The 22,602-nt window shown below is 35.8% G+C and overlaps 1 protein-coding gene across 2 annotated transcripts in view; it reads right to left on the bottom strand.

Annotated features, from left to right (window-relative positions):
• LOC149544556 (transmembrane protein-like protein) overlaps window positions 1–20,480 on the bottom strand; it is a 293,089-nt gene extending 272,609 nt beyond the window's left edge. For both annotated transcript variants that reach the window (XR_016355061.1, XM_089795187.1), the window contains exon 1: window positions 20,000–20,480. Coding sequence is in view for 1 of the 2 variants with exons in the window: in XM_089795187.1 (XP_089651313.1) it covers window positions 20,000–20,186 (187 nt within the window). In the remaining variant the exon portion in view is untranslated. The remainder of the gene's footprint in view (window positions 1–19,999) is intronic.
• Between the last annotated feature and the right edge of the window lie 2,122 nt (window positions 20,481–22,602).

Below are 22,602 nucleotides of genomic sequence, written 5' to 3'. Positions count from 1 at the left end.
CTATCAGATAATCACTAATAACTCAAAAAAACTAAGATGCAATTGTGAGGGAAAGGGATCGAAGTTACTGAAATAAACTTAAAATTTTAAACCCTAAACTAGAGAATCAGGTGATGCACCAAAATGATATGAAAGTTCAAATACTAATGACTAGGAGGGATCACTAGCATATCTGAATGAATACAAAAACACTTCCTTTCTATATAGGCTTGCATAAATATTTTGTAATAAAGTTTGAAAACGAACCAGTAAAAGAAAGAAAATAGATATTTCTCTTATCAGCTTCACCTTTCAAAACATGAACTACAACCTGCAAACAAACATACTTTTCTGCAACTAGGTGTTTGGGTGAGACAAAACAACACGCAAAAAATGATGATTCACTAATTGTCTTTATCAAATCACTTGAACATACACAGAATTACAGAAAAGAAGGGAAGGCTTCAAAATAGATTCAGATAATCATAAACTTAGCCACTGTCACTTGCATTTGATTTTTTCAAAAACCGGGTTACAAATTTCTGCACCAAATTATTAAGGACAAAAAAAATTGTCACATAAGCCTTTTTTTTTGGGCATAATCAGAACCCCCTAAATGAGTTCAGAAAACTTCCTAAATACAATCCCAACTTGGGTTGAATTCAGAAAAACAGGCTACAAAAAGGGAATCAAAACTTATCAAGAAGATGACTCACTTCCTAAGAACTGCACTAAGTCATAACAGGACCTATGACTCATGTTAAAAATCCCTAAAAGAGTTCTAACTGACCATAAAGATTTCCAAAAAGCTTGGTCAAAGTATGAATTCGACCAAAATAAAAATCTCTACAATCTCTCTTCATAATCGAAAGGATTTGAAATACGAAGTCTTCAATGAATCTTTCTCCTCTCTTAAAAATAGGTCACTCTTATCTACTTGTCCTCAATGGTAAAGATAGAAAACAAGGGAAACATGTTTGTAAAGATTTTCCATTTAAAACAAAAAATATAGAATAGCTTATAAGGTCACTATTAAATATTTTTGTTTTCAAATGAATTTGCAAAAACAATTAAGTGTTTACAAACACTTTTAACCCATGGCTCATACAAATAGTGAAAAGAAAATAAGAAAGAGCAAAAAACGACTTAAGTCTCCCACGGATTTCAAAATTTATAAAATGGAGAAAAGGAGGTATGTCAGTTTGAATACCCTAAAAACGACTTCATTTTGCATTTTCTTTCATTGCATGAATTTTGAAGAAGTCGGCTAGGGTTTGCTGGATTGTAGGTTTTATTGTTTCGCCATGATTCTTGTTAGCTGTAGCATTCAAATCACATTGCTACCGCTGCCTCTGTGACGTAACTCATTGCTGGAAGCATGACTTTCTTCTTTTGCTGTTGTTCTGCCATCACCATGATCTTTCATGGCTTACCTGCTGGAGGTAAAGTTTTCCATTATTTAGAAACGCCATGTATTTTGTCTATTACATCTGATGGTATATATTGGAAAACGCTATGACAAATGCGTTTCATACTAATGCTGGAAGCACGTTTCATATTAGCATATTTCATCATCTTGGAAGAAAAGAACCAGATGTTTTAGCTCCTATTTTATATACTTGTTTTTAATATCGAATCCTGCTCCTTTTTTTTTTTTTTTTTTTGTGTCAGATTGTTTATTATTTACAGGAAGTGAATGATGTTCCATTCCTTGAGATAATCAACTACCCAGGGCCTTGCATGAGAAATGTATGTTTTAAATTGTTCAAGTTGTGTGTGGTAGAACCCTCTGCTGCTGTAGTCGTGACTGGGAATTCCTTGCAGGGTTTTACTGCTTAAAAATTCTGGGCATCTCATATTTCTTACTGTGCATTTTTGCTGGCATATGGAATTTTATTTATTTATTCATCCTTTGTTGCAAGTTTCATTTTATTGTGAAACATCACCCATGGGGTTCGAGCACGGGCTCGTAACTCCCATGGCCATATTCATGACATGAAGCTCATTTCCTTTTGACATGTTTCCTCCTGTCTTTTGGGCCATGCAGGCAATATCAGTTCCACTGTATAAATGCCTTCTCAACAATTGGATACATTCACTTCTCTTAAAACAAAGAACAACCTTCAAATGTTTCTTATTACTGAGCATATTCTCATTAAATATACTTGTTAACTCTGCTCCCTCTCCCAGGCCTTCACTGTCACTACAAAAACATTCTCTAAGGATTTGTTCCTTGACATTATATTTCTCAATAATATTTACGAAAGATTCGACAGCATTGATCAAACATTTCAATTCCTTCTTTCCTGATAACGCTCTTGGTAAATCATTTAATAATGTTCTTGCAACCTCAAAAAATTCTGGAGTTAAATTTTTCAGTGTTTGTCTGGTGTACTTTAAAAAAACAACTAAGCCTGTTTCTTTTAAAAACTTCATATAGGGAAATATCTGATTCAAGAAAACCAAGAAGAGATGTCACCCTATATCGCCATCCTGTCATTGGCAGGAAACATTTGGATAAACGATTAACTCGATATTTAAGGAAAATATCTCCAAAAATACCACCTTGTTCAAATCTATCCTCATTCCTTATCAGTACAAGGTCACTCAAAGTCATGACACAAGTAGAGTTATCTTTATCAGAGCGCACTCCTGATGGGCTTGTAACTATTTTGATGAATCTAATTGCAATTTCTGATACTGTTGCATTAGTGGGTGCACACACTAGTACTCTGAACTTCTTATGGCCTAAGATGGAAAGAAGTGAGATCAGCATTGAGGTCTTCCCTGTTCCTGGGGACCCTGGATCAATTTTATATTAGAAGAAATATTAGAGTCAACGGTGTTAACTGCTTGAATTAAAGAAAATTGTTTAGAATCATTCAAATTACAAGGCATGAAGTGTCTACTTCTGAATTTCCCGAAACTGTCTTCTTTTCCATTTTTTACAGGTGTATTGGCTTAGTTATCATGGCATTGCTTGCTTTTACTATTTATGCTTCAGTATTCTAGTTAATACTTCCATGTTTTCTAACTGATCTGTTGTACTGTTAACAATTTTAAAATTTGTTCTTATCTCTGCTTATTCCTCGTCACAGTGCTTTATTTTTCAGCAACTCACTCTTTTCAATTTTTTGATATTTGAAATGGTCTTTTATGAGGTTCGAGCACGGGCTTGTGACACTCACAAGCTACCTCTCTGTGATTTGCATCTGAATACTTAGAATGCACTTTCTATTTTTTGTATGTATTCAAAAATAAGAAGAATATGATATGTGCGAGTACATGGTTATAGATAACTAGTCTTTGCTTAGATCATAAAGATCTAACCCCACCTCTTTTCTCTTGCAGGAGAATGAAGAACCAGAAGCTTACCAGATCAAAACTGAACCATGGGCGACAATGCAACGACAGAGAACATCTAACCAGTCAAAGTCTGAAAGGCAATGACTGGTTATCTCTGACTTTCTCCCATATGTTTTATTTTTCTTGTTCTTTAGTATGTATGAAAGATAGCAATTGTATTCTCGATTTGTGTGAGATACTTTGCCCTCAGCATTTCATTATTGTGTAAAATATCAATTGTATATTCATGAAATGAATGATACAAGGACATTTATATTCTTTCAAATAACAAATGAAAACTGTTTTCAGCAAATAAAATTTGAATTTTTAGAACTGAATTTTAACATGTGTTAAAATTAAGTAATAGCACCTGGAGAGCCCACCTTTTGGGCACTAAAATGATCATATCATTTGATTGCTAACCCCGATTAAGCCCTAAGAAGATCGAATCTAAGGGAAAATTGAAAGCAATGATTTGAGCAAAGCCAAAAGACCAAAAGCTAACAAACACGCACTCAAAAACGAGAAAAGGGACTTTGAAGGCTTCAAAAATCAAGCATAGGCTCAACAAGTAGAAAAACTAAAAAGACTTGACGAAAACCTTCAGTAAGAGGAATCATTATATCAATTGGGGTCGATTGGTTGATCAATAATAACCAATAACCAGTTAAATAATGAAGTAAACTCAGAGAAATGCAAAACTAAGTTCAAAAAGTTTTGTATTGTTACCTGCATTCTGTCGTGACAAAATGCAGGACAACAGAGCTAAACTTCAAATCTCTTTTTACTTTAACTTCGTCCACAATGTGCACCAAAAGTACCCAACAAACTTGGTGTCTCAATCTAAAATTATGCTCTTTGGTCGATCATGTAGTCTCACCACTTCTCTGAAAAACAATTATTCACATGAATAGCATCATTGGTCTTCTTGCAAGGAAAAAAATGTACCATCTTTGAAAACCTGTCAACCACCACAAAAATTGAAACATGCCCTCTTTGGGTCCTTGACAAACCAAGAACAAGGTCCATATTGATATCCTCCCATGGCTTCTCTGGTACTGGTAATGGTTGATATAACCTTGTATCCTGGTTTGCTTCTTTGGCCATTTGACATACTCTACAGCTCTAGACAAACTTCTTGACATCTTGTTGCAACTGTGGCCAGTAATTCTCACTGACCAGAGCAATGGTTTTATCACGACCAAAATGTCTAGCCAGCTCTCCTCTATGCTTCTCTTTGATGAGATTCTCCCTCATGGAACTCCTCAGAATGAACAATTGACTTCCTCTAAATAGCATACCATCCTAAGGATGAAATCCAACTACCTGGTTCTATCTAGAGTAGCATGTTTTGAACAAGCTTTCCACGCTTCACCAAAATCAAGATCATTTGGATAAAAACTCGAGTTCCATGAACCCAATAACCTCAATCTGCATCCCTGTCAGCAAAATTTGTCTCCTGCTAAGAGCATCTACAATCCTATTAGACTTCTTACTCCTATGTTTCAAAACAAAGGTATAAATCTGCAAAAGATCAACCCATTTCAAATGTAGTTGATTCAACTTTCCTTGATTGTTCAAATATTGCAAAGCTTGATGGCAAACAATAATGTCTCCACTTCTTCAATTCTTGAACTATAGCATAAAAACTCTTGATCATAAATAGAATATTTTCTTTTGGCATCATTTGACTTTTCACTAAAGTAAGAAACAAGTATGCCTTGTTCTCTCAAAACAGCTCCAATGGCATTACCATTAGCATCACAATCTACTTGAAACACCTTATTAGAATCTAGAAGTGCTAAAACAGGTTGTTTTGTGATTTTTTGTTTCAACAATTCAGAACTCTTGTCTGCTCCCTTAGTCCACTTAAATTCCTTTCGATCTCCACAAACACTACTAAAATCCTCATAAACTTTCTGTAAAAGCTAGCCAAAACATGAAAAGATCTTACCTTGCTCGCACTTCTTACAGTGGTCCATTTAAGGATAGTCTTCACCATTTTTGGGTCCACTCTAAAACCTTCTACTGAAACTACAAATCCCAGATACACTAACTCTTTCTTCACAAAACTATGCCTTCTCTAGATTAATTAGTAGTTTCTCCTCCGTTAGCCTCTCAAACACCCTACGAGTATGCATTATATGTTCATCCAATGTCTTCCTAAATATCAAAATATCATCCAAATAAACAATGACCAATTTACCCATAAATTCTTTCAATACCTCGTTCATGAGCTGCATGAATGTACTCAAGCCCAAAAGGCATGACTAACCACTCATACAAGCCCTCCTTTGTCTTGAAGGTTGTCTTCCATTCAACTCCTTTCCTGATCCGGATTTGGTGATATCCACTCTTCAGATCTATCTTTGTGAAATACGCAAATCCACTCAAGCAATCCATAATATCATCTATCCATGGCAAGGGAAGCATGTACTTGATAGTGATCTTGTTGATGGCTCAAGAATCTGTACAAATCCTCTGCTCTTTGTTTGTCTTTGGTGCTAATATTGTTGGTACAACACATGGACTCAAACTCTTTCGAATCAAACCCTTCTACAATAATTCTTGTACTTGTTTGTTCAATTCTTCACTTTCTGCTAGAGTCATTTTGTGAGTTGCCTAATTCAACAAACTGACTCCTGGAATCAAACCATCTGATGACTAATCCTTTTCACAGGTGGCAACCCATCAGGCACATTATCAGATACAATATCATTAAACCCATCCAGCAAATCTGCAGCTTTTGCAGGTAAATCTTCAACTTCCTCTTTGCCAGATTTTGGAAATATAGCAAAATATGCCCATGCCTCATGCCTTCTAGAAACTCAATTCCATCGACTAAACATATTTTGGTATTACGACATACCTTTTCTTTTATTTCCTTGAATGGCCTCAGCGTATGTCTCGCTCCATCCTTTGTCGAGGAATAATTATCCACATGACCATCATGTATAGCACACCTATCAAACTGTCACGACCTCTCTAGCAACATGGAACATGCATTCATGGGTATGATGTCATAAAGTACCTCATCATGGTAGCTCCCAATCTTGAACTTCAACAAGCACTGTTCATTAACCATGACCTTGTGGTCATTCGGCACGAAGGCAATCAAGTATAGGTGTTGGTGTCTCTCTTGAGCTTTTATTTGGTGACCATCTCCTCTGACACCAAATTGTCAATGCTACCATATCGATAATCGCATCGCAACACTTATCCTCACTATTGCACCTAGTGCAAAAAAAAACTCCTTTGTTCAAGTTTATTCTCATCATTCAACAAAACTCTTCTAGCAACTAGGACTTCTCTTTCAACATCTTCAGAATGTGATGACTTCGCATCCTCATCTACATGTGCAACTCTTTCCTAGCCTTCAACTCTTCTATTTGTCCTTCCTTGGCATTGAGGGCATTCATAGGCTTGATGTCCTTCACCACAGTGGAAATAGGTTCCACAAAAAACTCCCCTTCCTAGTCCTTACCTTCTGGCTCTTCATCTTTAACCCCTATTATTCTGGTCATCAAAACAATTGAAATTACATTTGAGTCTGACTCCTTGCTTCATCATTGTTTTTCCAATCTTCGTTACGAGCTCCATAAGACTGCCTATTAGATCTTCAGCCATGACCTCTTCCACCTTGCTTGCTTTCAAACTTCTTGCTCAACTTTTCTTTCTCTTAAGGCAAACTAGTATGCCTGTTCAATACTTAATCCTAACTAGACTCAACTCCTCCTAAATACTTGACCTTAACCTATTAAGGTAACGAGAAAAATCTCCTTGTCAGCTTCTAGATGGCTTGCTCTGATGAGGACTCAATAGAAATCTTTTGTATACTCCAAAACAGATCTTCCATGTTGCTTCAACCCTTGCATTTTCTTCTGGAGATCGAACTCACAATCAAGAGGTTTGAATTGTTGCTTCAATTTCTCCACCATTCGATCCCATCTTGTGATTTTATCTTTTCCTCTTCTATTTCGCTCCAAATGAATCTCCTACCACCACATTTTCGCATGCCCTTTCAATTTAGTCTTCACAAACTTTATCCTCTCAAGATCTTCGATTTCTTCATACTCAAAATACATCATTGATCTAGTCAATCAGCTCCTATAGGTTAAGATTTCCTCAAAATGTGAGGACTTCAATCTTGGGTCTTTTTCCAATTCTATAAATGGCTCTAAAAAATCTATCCTCCTCAAGATCCCTAGCCACTTCTAAAATATCCTGTCCAATATGCTCTTCTTCAAATTCAACCTTGCTTTTATCTCTTGCGCAATATTCGTTCCTCTATGGATCTCCTCTTGCAATGCTTGCACTTACCTCTGGCTCTTCCATTAGAGCTCTTTCATGGAGACATTTTCGCACTTATCACTCAAACTCACAACCATGGTCCTATTGAAACTACCTCACAATCGGCAATCTCTCTTGTTGGCATATTTTGGGTTCACTGAATATCCTATTTACATGATTTGGCACTAAGATTCGGCATCACACATTTCATTTTTCACTCCTTGGCGTAAGTATATCTTCCCCCCTTCCAGCTGTTATTCGTACAACTTGCAAGCTATCTCCGTACACTTGTTTCTTTTTCATCTGGAACTTGTCATGTTCCCCTCAATATGCCATCCTCCCCTCAATACGCCATCCTCCACTCGGTACACCATCCTGCCATCCTTCCCTCAATACGCCATCCTCCCCTCGGTACACCATCCTACCCCTCAGAACGGGAATATTATAGTGGTATCTGAGCTGGAAATCTTGCCAGCCTGTCGAGTATTGAGATCAAACCATGGCACTGAGTGATGGTTCGATGAAATGATTTGAGAGGTAAGAAGTCAACAAAAGCTCCACAAATGAACAAGGGAAACACTCAACCTCTTGGCAGGGACTTTCACTCCTAGGGTCAAGCGTCAAGATTTGCAAACATCTGCATTGGCTGATTCACTAAAGAAAATTAAGCAAGATTGGGTGATCGGAGGATGGGAAAGTCATATATTATAGAATTGCAAATGAAGTATCCATCATCTAAGCACAATATACTCTTATACGATGGATTGAACTAGGAGATTAATAAGTGGCTACACGATGTAGTCATACAAGAATCAAAAGATGTGGACAAGCAAAATATTATAATTACCCCATTAGATAGAGAACAAAAAAATTCTCAAGATAATCAGAAGATTGAAGAAATCGTGGATGATTCAAACAAGGTTGATGATGGAGAATTAGTTGAGGTTAGTGAACAAGACAAAAATAGAAAATCTAAAATAGGATTACAACCAAGTCAATGTTGAAGTAGTCCCTTAGAATGTTGTGAGTGGAACGAGAGCAAGGTTGTGAATCTATAAGAGAGCATGGACAATGATCTGAAGTTACAAAAATGGAATTAGAGCATGGGGCAAAGGTGTAGGCATTATGGACAATCATTCACAGGAACAATTTCTACCATTATTTAATTATGAAGTTTATCCTCCAAAAACGATCATGGAGGATTACATCGATGAATTTCAAGATCGACATCTTTGATATCTTGGAGACTATGAACACAACAAAGTTTATATTAAGTGAAGCAACGAAAGCTTGATGGAGAGTTTTTTCTTCATCGATATGGTGACATAGTGCAACGCAGGAGAATCCCCAAAGGAGATGTTCCAACCACACAGCGGAAATACAACAACAAAGCAACAATAATGTAAGATCTAATACCAAATCACAACTCTTTATTCATACAACAATAATGTAAGATCTAATACCAAATCACAACTCTTTATTCATAGATATAACTGATTACGTGCAATATGCCCAGCTGTAAGGCCTTTCGGGTTAGGGCCAACTACAAATAGCAATTACAAAATTAGTTCTGCAAGATCCAACTTACAAACCCAATCCCAGCTAATCCAAATACAAAACTGGATAGAACACCAAGAAGAATCCACACTTGTACCCTCTGGTCCACCAAGTAATCCTTCAATTCTCAAGCCACAACCCTCGCTCTTCAATATTCGCATCTACACTTCATCCCCTTGTCCAAGCTGGAATGATAACTACTACCTAAAGACTCCACAAAACCCCTTACTACCCAACTAAGCCACAAGTCGGCCCAGCTCATTACAAACTAAATTAAATCCCTTACATTAAATATAGATCGAGCCACAAGTCAGCCACAACACAAATTAAACACCCATACATAAATTAAATGCCAAAAGTCAACTCACAAACAACTCAGCACGAATAAAACCAAAACTAATACTGGCACTCAGCACCAACAGGTTCAATCGGCATCCACTAAGAACACTCGACTCCAACAGGTTCTCTTGGCATCCACTAAGAGCTACCGTAACTCGACATCCACTAGAGCTACAGTAACTCGGCATCCACTAGAGCTATAGTAACTCGGCCCCAACATGTAGGATTGCAAGAAGGCCTAAGATGCTCCTACATCATATGGTAAGAGCATCAACTGGTACGATGGAATCGTCGATTGCACGATGTCGACAGGTACGAGTACAATGGCAGTGCCACCTAGCCTTGTGGAAGTGTTGTCTGGTACGATGGAAGTGCCCACTGACATCCTGGTGGCATGGATTGGTATGCTCAAAGTGTTGTCTAGTACGATGGAAGTGCCCACTGACATCCTGGTGGCACAGATTGGTATGCTCAAAGTGTCATCTGGCATAGTAGCAGTGTCAATTAGTACAAGTTTGATGGCAATGTTGCTCAACGTTATAATAGTGTGGATTAGTAAGGTGGAAGTGTTCACTGGCATGTTGACGACTAGCACAAGTACGATGGAAGTGTGATCTGACATCATGGCATTGTCGACTATTATGGGTATGGTAGCAATGCCAATTGACATCATGGCAACGCCAATTGGCATAGTGGAAATGTCATCTAGCATGATATCAACATTGACTGGTATGGGTATTGTGGCAATGCCAACTAGTATGATCGTGATGATGATTGTTACAATGGCAATGTTGGTTGACACGATGGTAATTGTTGGAGTGGTGATTGGTATACTGACAGTGTTGGAATGTGATGGATTCAATGAAGGCATTGTATCTACATTGATACAAGACCATCCGCATGGAAGCAACAAAATTTATTTGAGTTATGAGATTTCAAAAGAGATTGACCTACATGATATCATTAAGATTTTGGATCGGAGCACCAATGTGTTTTATGATTGGCTCCCACGGGATCTCGGTGTTTTCAGACATAGCAATATTTATATCAGAGTGGCACAACAAAGACTTGGTAGAAGTCTACTCATCTCGATTGAATCCAATTATGCACATAAGATCCCAAAGAAGCGTGGAGATTTCAGCACATATAGCTATCAACACTCGCGCATGGTTTGGGATCATAGAGTTTGTGGATCGCTTGAGGTCAAGCAATCTTTGGGCGGCAAAGATTTGTAATGTCCTCAATTTTAATAAATGCTTTAAATAATTGATGGTCCCAAAATTTAAATAATATTATTATAAATGGACCTTTAATTATTTAATGAAGGGGCCCTAGGATATTTTTTATAGGTGATTTGGTTTTGTTTATTTGTATTGCGAATGCCTATTGGAGTTTCGCTTATCTTGCCATTTCGGAAGTGGAAGATCTTCCCTACTTGGCTATCACAATTTTGGCAAGATTCAACCCTTACCCTATTTTGTTCTCTATATTACTTTGCTCATATTTGGCAAATTAGAGCACCATCTTAGTCTACTAATATAAGTTCAGCAATACATTGCATATATCTATGATTGGTCTCTCTTGATATTTTGGGTTCAGTGAATATCCTACTTACATGATTTGGCACTGAGATTCGGCATCACACATTTCATTTTTTGGTCTTTGGCGAATGTATATCTTCCCCATGTCTAGTTGTTATTTGTACAGCTTGCAAGCTATCTTCGTACACTTGCTTCTTTTCCATCTGGTCCTCACCATCCTCCCCTCAGTATGCCATCCTCCCCTCAGTATGCCATCCTCCCCTCAATACGCCATCCTACCCTTCTCAAAAGGAACATTACAAAACTATTCTTCTTCACTAAATATTCATGTACTATCTTTGCAACACTATCAGAACAAACAAATATGTTAACATCAATGACAACACATCTCTCAAATATGTGAAGGCACATATTTGCCCAACATACTTCTCATTTTTCTTTTGATCCACATGTGGAGGACTTCAGAATGCATCAATTTGGATCGGCTTCAAGATTATACCATCCTCTGTGGGATGGATATTTGCCACCTTTGATAGATGGTGTCAATAGCTACAACTTCATGGGGGACTTCTTGTAGAGTTAGGACATCAAGGATAGTTTAGCAGAGGATGATCCCGCATCCAAGGAGGATTGGCAGACTGTAGTACGAGATTAAATGAACTAAAGACTTCCCAATATTCTTACCTCCTTATGATGGATGGATATAAGCTTTATTTACTCTATTATCCTAATGGAGGTAGTGTCATCACTACTAATTGGATGGGTTCCACTAGTTTGCTTCACCATTGCCAAAATGGTCACACTATGATTACATTAAAGCAATGAAGTTTGAGGTTATTCTTGTTGGTAGGCTTCTATTCTAGATTTGGGATCCAGGTATATTTGGTTGGACGCACTTTAGTGAGTTGTGGACTCCTTCACGTGCATCAAGGTTTTAGTTTGGGTTCATTGGGGGAGTATTGCAATGTGTACATAATGTGGGTTACTGGCAGTTCCACTTTCAATCCTCATGCAAATAATTTGTTTCAAATACACAATTTCAATGTACAAAGATTGGATAGATGGGTTGTTGTTCCTTTACATGCAATTTTGGGTATGTTGGTGCTAAAACAATTGTGTTTCAAAGTGGGGCATTTCACAATCTTCCTATGGACTTCCTGTGTACTGGAGTTTCTTTGCAAACTTGATTGCTTGGGGACAAGCAGCCTTAGGGAGACCGGACTATAATGTCCCCTTTTCCCTAAGCATTATAGTTTGTTTAGTTTAGCCTATCATTGACCCTCATAGGCTAAGCTTGGTGGATAGAGGGTCTTAGTTGTTGAACCTGTTAACTTCAAAAATTGCACCCTATCTCAAGCACCTAAATACTCAGAATTTATGAAGAACATGGGATCAATCAAAGGTGTGGGTGACCTATAACTTGACTAAAGCTCCGGATTCTAGGTCAGTTCTTATTAGTTTTTCTATGGTGAATCACTTAACAGCTGAGAATTGTTACCAAAACTTGTGAAGAAAAAGGATAAGAATGACTAATAATTAAGAAGTGCATAGAAAAAAATGGTGATACACCAAAACAGCTTGGGTGAAGATAGTATCTCCTTAAACAAAAGTTGAATCTTTAGCGATTTGTGGATTGATACAAACTCTGATACATTGATCTGCACATGAGTATTTCAAAAGAAGACCCGACATTCAAAGGTATTAAAAGGAAATTAATCACATTTAACAATTTCAAAAAGTTATTACAACTCCTAATCTGTATAGAACAATACCAATCATGAAAGATGCTTAATGAGACAAATCCTGTAAGGTTTTAGAAAGAAACACAAGAAAGAATATCGATCACCAATTTGCATACAAAACATGACACCAAGGATGGATTCCAAAATGTTCAATATATTTCTCCAAGATCCTGAAAATACACACTTCAAATTTGAAACAATACTGAAAATAGAATGCTAAGTACAAAGGTCTCTCTCCAATACTGAATGCCTTGTCAAGTACAAGTGATAGAATATATCAAAATCCTCCTCCACTGCTCAATAAATGATACCTAAGAATGTGGAATCATCTTGGGTCAAACAAAAACAAAATCCCCTAAAAAAAGGCCTTAGAAATACTCCAAATTGTGTCTAATGCTCTTCAAACCATTCCTCCATAATGACCACATGATGACAAGTCAAAATAGAGCCTTAGACTCCCTAAAAAGACTCAAAGACCAGATCAAAACCCAACTGTAACTGGAAGTCTAGTTGACAATTGGAAATAACTAGTTGACACCAGAACATCTTGTAACCTAATCATAACAAAGACTTCCTCTCATGACTCCACTTGAATCCACATGACAACCTCCAAGCTATAATTCTTCCAAGTCTTTTTACCTTTTCAAAACTTAATTAATAATACTTATTTCTTAGTATTAACTTATTGATTTATAATTCATCAATAAAGTTAGCCACTAATTACATTTGAATTTGAAAGTATTATAAATAAATCTGGAAATTACATGAACTAGATATAACCAAAATACCAGTCTTCTTGTGACTAAACAAGAAACATAATCACACCTATCACATGCAGATTATAAAACTTTTAGACTGACCCCATCAATTTAACTTTTAAAACTTACTTCTTGATAAAAACAATAACACAATTAGAAAAGTGTTAAGGGATCGATTTTAATAAAGAAGAAGAGACTTGGATGTCCATAAGCCATGTGGTTGGTGTTTGGAGAGATAACCCTAAAAAAATGCCTTTTCAATGATCATTTCGCATTTCGTGGAAGGAAGAAAAGAGAGGGAGCCATAGGGTATTTTGGAAAATAATTTTGATCTGGTCGCCATTGCTGGAGATTCATTGGAAATTTATGGATCGATTTTCTGGCATTCAGGATCTAAACTGAAGTCCTTTGAAGCTGTCGTGACTCCTGGAGGCTTTTCTAAATTTCCTTTTAATGCCAAATCATGCCGAATCGGTGAGATTATTGATCTAAGTTGATGACAACTTGAAATTCCTTACTACTGCTTGACCCATTTCGCTCCTTTTTATCATGACTGGGTGCTGCTATGGTAGACGTGACCTTATTTCTGGACTTGTTACAGGGCAATCTTTGTTGTTGTTGTAGCCGTGACACATGGAGATCCTTCCGCATTTGTTGCTGATGAACATGTATATGCTTTCTTCTTTGCATCCAATTTGAGTCACCTCCATTGCTCTCATGATCAGCAGGTATGCCGAAGCTACAACCATATAATGAGTTATCATTTTTTACAAAATCCAGTCCCTTTGTTGTTTTAAGAGGGAAAAGCATATCATTTCTCCTTTGTCTTCCACACACTCAGCCTGGGTGAAAGGTTTGAATTCATAAACTCTCATGGCTGTAGCATCCTTCCTCTGTTTGGTATTCATATTGCAAGGATTATCCTAAGAGCTTCTTGTTTCTTTTCTAGTTCACAAATGATGGCCCTACTAGATTTTTTGAGTTTGCATCCTAACTCACCAAAACCTTGTCACTACAGTTCTCTTTTGCTGGTTTTGTTCTGTAATGACTTTCCCCATGTAATGTCCCCTTTTTAGCATTCATAGCATGATGTTGTTGTTAGCCTATTTCCCCACGGTCCCATAGGCTAACCAGGACATTAAAGGGGCTTGGAGGCCATTTAACCTAGATAGTTTCAATTGCAAGTCTTTCTGAGAGATTTTGAGGCAACTTTGGACATACTTACTATTTATAGTAAGTCATCTTGGACATGGGCAGACATCTAGTGGCAACGGTATGTCGATGGTAATTGTTTAAAATCGACAAGAAGACTTGTTTATCATTGATAAGATTTGTTATGCATTGATAAAGCTATTTTATAAAGTTAAATTTAAATATTTAACTTTATTAATGCATAGACTATAGTTTGTGAAAAATATTTTAATTGAAAGAGTCCCCTTTATTTTATAACACATTGGAGACATAAGTTACATAAAGGGAGTTATGTTTTATCCCACATTGAGAAAACGAAGGATGGAGCTCTTGTGAGAACACTATAAAAGAAATGGAAAAGCTTCTTTTATGCTGGCTTGGAAATATCAAAGAAATTGGAAATTTTTCTGGAGATTATGTCTCACTAGTTTGAAGGACAAAATCCCTTCAAGCTGGAAATCTTAACGCCATTGAAAGATATGGTCTTAAGATTCAACATGGTAGCAGTCCAAAAAAGCAGATACGAAAAAGCAACCCGAAAAAGAAGAACCGAAAAAGCACGCTAAAAAAGCAATCCGTAAAAGCAGTTCAAAAAGCGGATCCAAAAAAGCAGTCGAAAAAGAAAATCGGAAAAGCAAAACAGAAGGGGCAGCATTGAAGGAAATTATTACAGCCATCTACAACCAGGTTCCTTTGTTAGTATTGTTTTTTTAGGGTGTTATAAGTTTCAACTGTAAGTGTGCATTATACCAGCATTATCATTTTGCAATCCATGTAAATGCCAAAAGTCTTGGCCATATTTCATGAGCATTGTATTAGAAATTTCATTGCAAATTAAGAAGATAATAGTTGCTAGTATCATTTAAGCAATTCAATATCATTATTTATCAGCTAGTTAGTTTGCATACCAACTGTTTGTAAAAATGTCAGTTGGCTGTAGGTGTTCATTTCTTATACTTAGATCATGTATATGCACTGAATATTGTCACAATTAGTAACACACTCATGTTAGGCCATTGTGTAGTCCATTTGGAGTCTTCTAGCACAAGATTCTCATTGGTGCAAATTGAAAAAGAGTCATTTAAAGCCAGCTGAAATACTAGATCAGTCATACGTCCCTTGCATGTGAATTGTTTGATGAAATTCCTTGAGCTTTCATCAGCATTTTTTGAGAGGAGATTTGAGGAGGGCCATTACACCCCATTTGGGTTTTTGCAAATCAAGAGATAAATGTGATGATGCTTGTAGAAAAAATGACTCCTTTACCTTGGGCAGAATATTTGATATTTTACTTGAACAGGAACCCTCTATCACATTTATTACTGCTTAACTCATTCATGAACAATATCTACACTCTGTTGATATTATTGTAGTTTGCATTCATACCTTACCAAATTTCTCATTTAATGAGTAACTGATTCTTTTATCCCTGCTGAAAGTTATATATGAATATAGACATAATTATGTAACAAAGTGAGGCTTAAAATGCTTCCAAAGACTCACCCTTGCTATTCCATCATTTGCTTTGAGTATTGATATTTGAGACCTTAATTGCTTACCCAGCTTGATACTTGGATGTTCTTTATACTTACAAAAAATTGATACTTCAATTATGGGTAGCATCATGTAGTCTTTGCATATTCCTCATACACATTTATTAACAAATTCCATTAAGTTTGATGAAATGAAACTCCTCTGTGGAGCATTCTTGAACTCTGAATCGGATGTGTATGCTCAGGCCTTTATCCTCTGCTGTAATGCATCTTTTGAGTCTCTTCTTGTACACTTTTGCCCAGTTTGTAGTTGTCATACTATTCTGAAATGACACCTCCATCATGATGACTGAAATAGGAAACAATGTGCTGAAAATACTTCCATCATTGCTATTATGAATTCACATCTTCTTCTTACTACTGTTTCATTCTGATTGTAGGCTGCATTTCCCTTCTCCTTGAATGCATGTAATGCTTGTCTGCTGTTTTCTTTCACTTTGTTCAGGAATCTGAACTTGTGCTTCCCATGCAAGAATTAAAGTTGCTCCTCTTGCTGTTTACCTTCTGCTACTACATTCTTGAGTGCAAATACAATTCCTGATGTGCTTTTGTTGTTCTTACACTTGCTTACACATGTTAAAGAAAAAGGTTTCAAAACTGAAATAGTTTGTCCCTTTAATGCTTCAAATGATATTTTGACATTTGTGATACAAAACATAGTATAAATAAAAGGTTTCATATAAAAACATGTCCCTTTACATATCCATATCTAGTTGATTTCTATTGCAAGTGTTTGTTCATGAGCTTTGGTAATTTCATTTCCTGTTCTATTCAAGTACATCGTAGAAAATGAAATACTTGAGCATCTGAGAGGAGGCGAGCTGGCATTGCTTAGATCGTACGATCTAACCTATTTTTCTCATTTCATTGCAGGACTTTGGACCTTGGAAAGCTGAAACAATGGATGAACTAGCTGAAACAATGGATGAACTAGAACTGGAACGGCAAGCATGCAAGCGACCAACCAGTCATAACCAGGCAATGACTGGCTCCTTATGACCCTTATGCTCTTTCCCTTTCATTTCTCTATGGAACTTTCACTTGCATAGAATAGGAACACTTGTTGTTGTGAAAGCTACTCTCACAGCTTGTGTGGAAGAACATGTACATTCAGCTCATTCATTTCATTTACCAGATGTTAATATCAATTTTACATATCAATGAATGACTAATACAAGGAACATTTACATGTTTCAGTTTGGCACTTAATGAAACGTATTTTGCAATAGAAGTGAATAGAATGTAGGAATCAAATAGACATGCTTTCTTGTATGAATCCTTTTATCTGTGCTATGCTAGAGCTGAATTTCAGCATGTGTAGAAATTTAGCAACAGAACCAAAGGCTATTTTCCCACTTGGAGGTTAAAGACATTCAAATTTGTTCTTGCTTCGAGTCAGACTGGTATACTTACTATTTATAGTAACTTACTATCTCGGGAAAGTTGGGGTTACCATTCTGAGCAAGCCACCTGAACAGTTAACAGTAGCATGGAGTAGTAAGGACATTGACAAAGCTTCCAACTGTGGACTTACTATTTATGGTCAATACTATTTTCGGCAAGGTACCTTGGCGTCCGAGTCAAGCAGTGAGTACCTAGATTTGGAGCAAGTCCATCATGAAATTAATGAGCTATTGAAGTCATTAAAAACCATAAATTAAATTCTGTTTAATTAAAGATTAAATATTAAACTTATATTAAAGGGGTGCTCAACTGTATTAAATGCTTATTTAATTATTAAGTGTCTTGGTGCTTATATGTGGAGGGAAATATATTTCAAACATGGTCCCAAAAACAAGTATATTTCAAATGCCTAGGTTTGTTCAAGTTATGCAAATTGTGAACTGGAAGTTACAGGCCGATTTGCATTGAAAAGTTATAAATGCATCCAAATGCATGGATGGAATCATTCTATTGCACCTTTCAATTTTGTGAAATTGGTGATTGAGTTGTGCCTAGGGTTTGCACAATTGGAAGCTGGAAGAATTGGGAATTCTTCTAAGTAATCTGCACTTTGAATTGGTTGATCTTTGCCACTGAATTGTGTCAGCGTTATTCTCATCTAGAGGTTAAGATTGTGCTTAATTTGGTGATTGTATCGTGAAAAGGATTAGAGTTTTCATCTCAGATACAGATTGCAAGACAGGGGAAGTGATTATTCAATACAGATCGCAGCTAGTTTGGGATTAAAGGCTCTCGCAGTTTGATAGAAGGATGACCTGCATTGTTACAATTGTGTTTCAGTTCCTAGGGCCTGCATTTGAATATATATAAGGCAGCATTTATGTTTGTGGAAACAGGGATAATAATTAAGGGCTGCAATTCAGTGGCTGAAAGACGCATTGTGGCATTGGAGTCAATAATTCTCAAGCTTCAGCGATAACCTCAGTTAGCTTCAGAGGCAGTGATAATAATAATTTGATATCGAATTGGGCATGCTTGCAGCTCCAGGTTTCATAGTTTTATAATTAAATGAATGCAGCTGCATATAAACTGTCATTATAATTATTTCTTAGAAATAAATGAAATAAAATAAGTAAGGAATTTGTTGCATTGTAATTTGTTATTTTCAAGCATTGTAATTTGAAGTTCATGCATTTGTATAGGTTTGGAATTGCAAAATTGTTTGAATACCAACAAAGCAAACCATATACATTCAGAGAATCAGAACTTCGGCACTGCATGCCAACTAGGTTGGAACTCAGTCTTCAGAGTTAGAACTTGCCGGGGTTCTTACAAAGAAGTACGGTTCCTGATGAAGATATGGATAAAACATCAAAATGCATTCATCACACATGAAGAGCACTCATACCAATATCACCATTGTGACAATCGGCATGTTAACAAGAAAGAAATATGCTTAAGATATATAAAAATGGTAATACACTTTTAGTGAATTATGGTAATAGATTTTTAGGGAATTATGCTTGTTGTCCTCAAAGTTCTTTGCTTAGGATTAAAGTAAGTTGCATAAGAACTACGATGCTAAAGTGATGCAAATCGGAGTGGATAGTTATGTGAATCACAGGAAACAAGTAAAACGCTGAAAAACGAAGAGGAAACTCCAACTCTAAGAGAACAAACGCTATGCATTTTCTTACCATCTCCTTGGAATACTACAAGTCAATGGCCCTCTTGAAGCCTCCACGAACAATAGATACACATCAGCCTGACAACATAAGGGCTAGGCATTTTCTTAGACACTATCTTCTACGAATAAGTTGCCCATTCCACAAAAAACCTCCGAACAACTTTCGCCTCCAGGTTTTTCACTAAATTCTCAATTTACATCTCTACCTACCCAAGTACAACTTATCATCACATAATTTAAAATCTTTTTTCATAATATGCACATCGGTTGCCCCGTACATTGTTTACTTGCTAGATTTATCTCTTTATTCTATTCCACGATGTATCACTGACTTTGATAAAACCATTTCAAGAAACGTCTATTACAGGAAAAAGCTTGCAGTTAAACTGATTTGAACACATCATATCATCTATTCCTGTTCCTAACTAAGCTGTTTGGTAGCTTTGCAGAAGCTTCATTAAAGATATAGAAATTTCCATGCTATCCTGTATGTGATTAAGCTGAAATCTAAAAGCTTCCACTTTTTAAAAAAACAGGAATTTTCTAGCTCTTATTTTATATTATTGTATCATGGCATGACACAGCTGGATAATTTAAGAAGATAACTCCATACCTCTAATATATCTCCAGTCATAATGATGAAGACGAATTTTAGAATACTTCACGGCCGATAGCAAAGTAGTAAAATCCGAATTATTAGTTAATCCTTCAATATTAAGTCCATTCCAATTTATAATTCCCAACACAAATATCGCTAGACATTGACGAAGGATCAAATTCTTGAAAATGAAAATCTCCATGTTATATTTAAGCGCGCCCTGGAGAATTTCCGGAATAAACCGAGGAAACTAAATCATGAAATCCTGGAGCTGCAGAACATTCTTTTCGGAAGGATCTTCTGCTCTCCGTCCTATATTGTGGATGTTCTCCTGTTATTATTATTATTATTATTTATGCTCTGTCTCACCGTCTAGCAGACAATTAAAAATTAATGTGGTTTTCGGCCAATTTAGACAAAGGGGTGAATATAAAATGTAGTTTTCTGCTAGGTTTGTGCGGTTTGGCAACTACAATGTAAAATATATGAAGACTATGGAAATAGAAAACCTAAGTGGCCCTACTAGTAAGATACCCGTTTTAGTTTGCTGTATAGACGACGTCGGTTTTGGAAGCTGATTTGAGGCCGCAGGATTCGTGTCAAGTACAACAACTCACTTTGACGTTGGCCAGCGGAGAAAAATAGTCGCGGGATAAAATAGTACGGATGCAGAGACAAATTCCAAATTATATTGTTTTCTGTGGTGTCAGCCTTGAATTTCAAATTAAGCATGCCTGACCCAAAAATGTTCGTTGACTGTTTCATTATTTTGTTTTATGTTTTTTTTACTGTTGCTTTTTTTTTTTGTTTTGACGTGTTATTTTTCCTTTTCTTATTTTAATACCATTACCCATGTAGCATATTCCATCGTCTCTTCAATATTTCAATTGTTTTATTGCCTTGAAATTTTTTAGGGCACATAACTTTGACATTGGCTTGTCTATCTTTTCAATGCTTACGTATTAAAATTTAGAGTAATTTAGGAATTTTTAAAAAAAAATTAATAAAATTTCTAAGGATTTTTATTGTCTTGACAGTTTTTTTAAGGCACATAATTCTGGCTCCTTTCAATGCTTGCGTATTAAAATTTATTTAGGATTTTTTTAAATTTTTAAATAAAATTTCTATGTAAAATATATATTAAATCAATATAAAAAATTATAATTTATAAAGAAAAATGTTTAGTTAAGTAGTTGTGTTTTTCTTCATTAATATTTTATATTAATTAAGTATTAATGGCAAAGATTTGTCTTTTTAAGTAGAAGAATTTTTATCTTTTTGTATAGTTGAAAAATTCAACAAGAAATGAAGAATTTTTTTTTAACAAAAAGTGTATGTTCAGCATAACATATCAATTGGAAAAGGAGTATAGAGTAAATTTGGTTTGAGGAGCATAGGAGAAAGAATGGATTGAATGAAGAGAATTTTTTTTAAAATGTGAAAGTAATATTTTAAAATATTAATTATAAATTATCTATAAAATAAATAAATAATGTATTTTTTTAATAATAAAGTCAATAGTGAAAAATACAATAGCTTATAAAAATATTAAAAATAAATCTATTTAAAAAATAAGTAAATGACAACAACATTAAAAGATGTTGGAAGTTTATTTTGATCTATTGAGCTAGTGGTTTGACTTGATTGGCAAGACCTTCCTATGGCAAAGTAAAAAAGCACAAGATCACACCGACCAATCTCCCCTTAGCCTACATAGTACAAGAGGTTGTCTCGTAACACCATTTACGTTAAAAATATTATCAAGTGCATTATTAGATTATGTTTAATGTATAAAGTAATGTATTTTATTAATATATTGAATTAAAACATAATAAATGATTTAAGATATATTTTATATATTATGTTTATCCTTGTAATGTATACATTTCATTTATATGTTTGTCAATATTTGATTTAGTATCGTATATCATAATATTTTTGCAATATCTTAAATTTCACACAATCTGTTTGTTCATCGCATAATACCTTTACTTTGGCCTAAAATCAAAATTCCACCTAAACTTATGCCTCATTGACCCCCCTTGTCATCATCTTCATTTGGATTGTAATGCCCCACCAAGGAACCCTTGGAACAAAGGTTAAAGATACATTGAACTACTTTTTTATATATAAAGAGTGATGTAGTGCAAGGTAGGAGAATCCCCAAAGGAGATGTCCAAACCCCTAGCAAATAACCACATAGCGGAAACACAACAACCAACAACAATAATGCAAGATCCAATACCAAATCACAACTCTTTATTCATAAAATAACTGATTACATGCAATATGCCTAATTGCAAGGCCTTCTGGGTTAGGGCCAAATACAAACAGCAATTACAATATCAGTTCTACAATATCCACAAGATCCAACTTACAATCACAATCCCAGCTAGTCCAGATCCACAACTAGATAAGAACACCAAGAAGAATCCACACTTGTACCCTCAGGTCCACTATGTAATCCTATGGTTCTCAAGCCACAACCCTAGCTCTTCAAAATTCTCATACTCTTCTCCAAGTTGGATGACCACAACTGCCTAAAGACTCTACAAAACCCCCTATGTATACCCAACTAAGCCACAAGTTAGTCGAGTTCATTACAAATTAAATTAAAT

Source organism: Cupressus sempervirens, chromosome 8 (assembly GCF_028749045.1).
Source record: "Cupressus sempervirens isolate cs-2001-9-10 chromosome 8, ASM2874904v1, whole genome shotgun sequence".
Classification (NCBI taxonomy): domain Eukaryota; kingdom Viridiplantae; phylum Streptophyta; class Pinopsida; order Cupressales; family Cupressaceae; genus Cupressus; species Cupressus sempervirens.
This window is presented reverse-complemented; position numbering and strand designations above follow the sequence as displayed.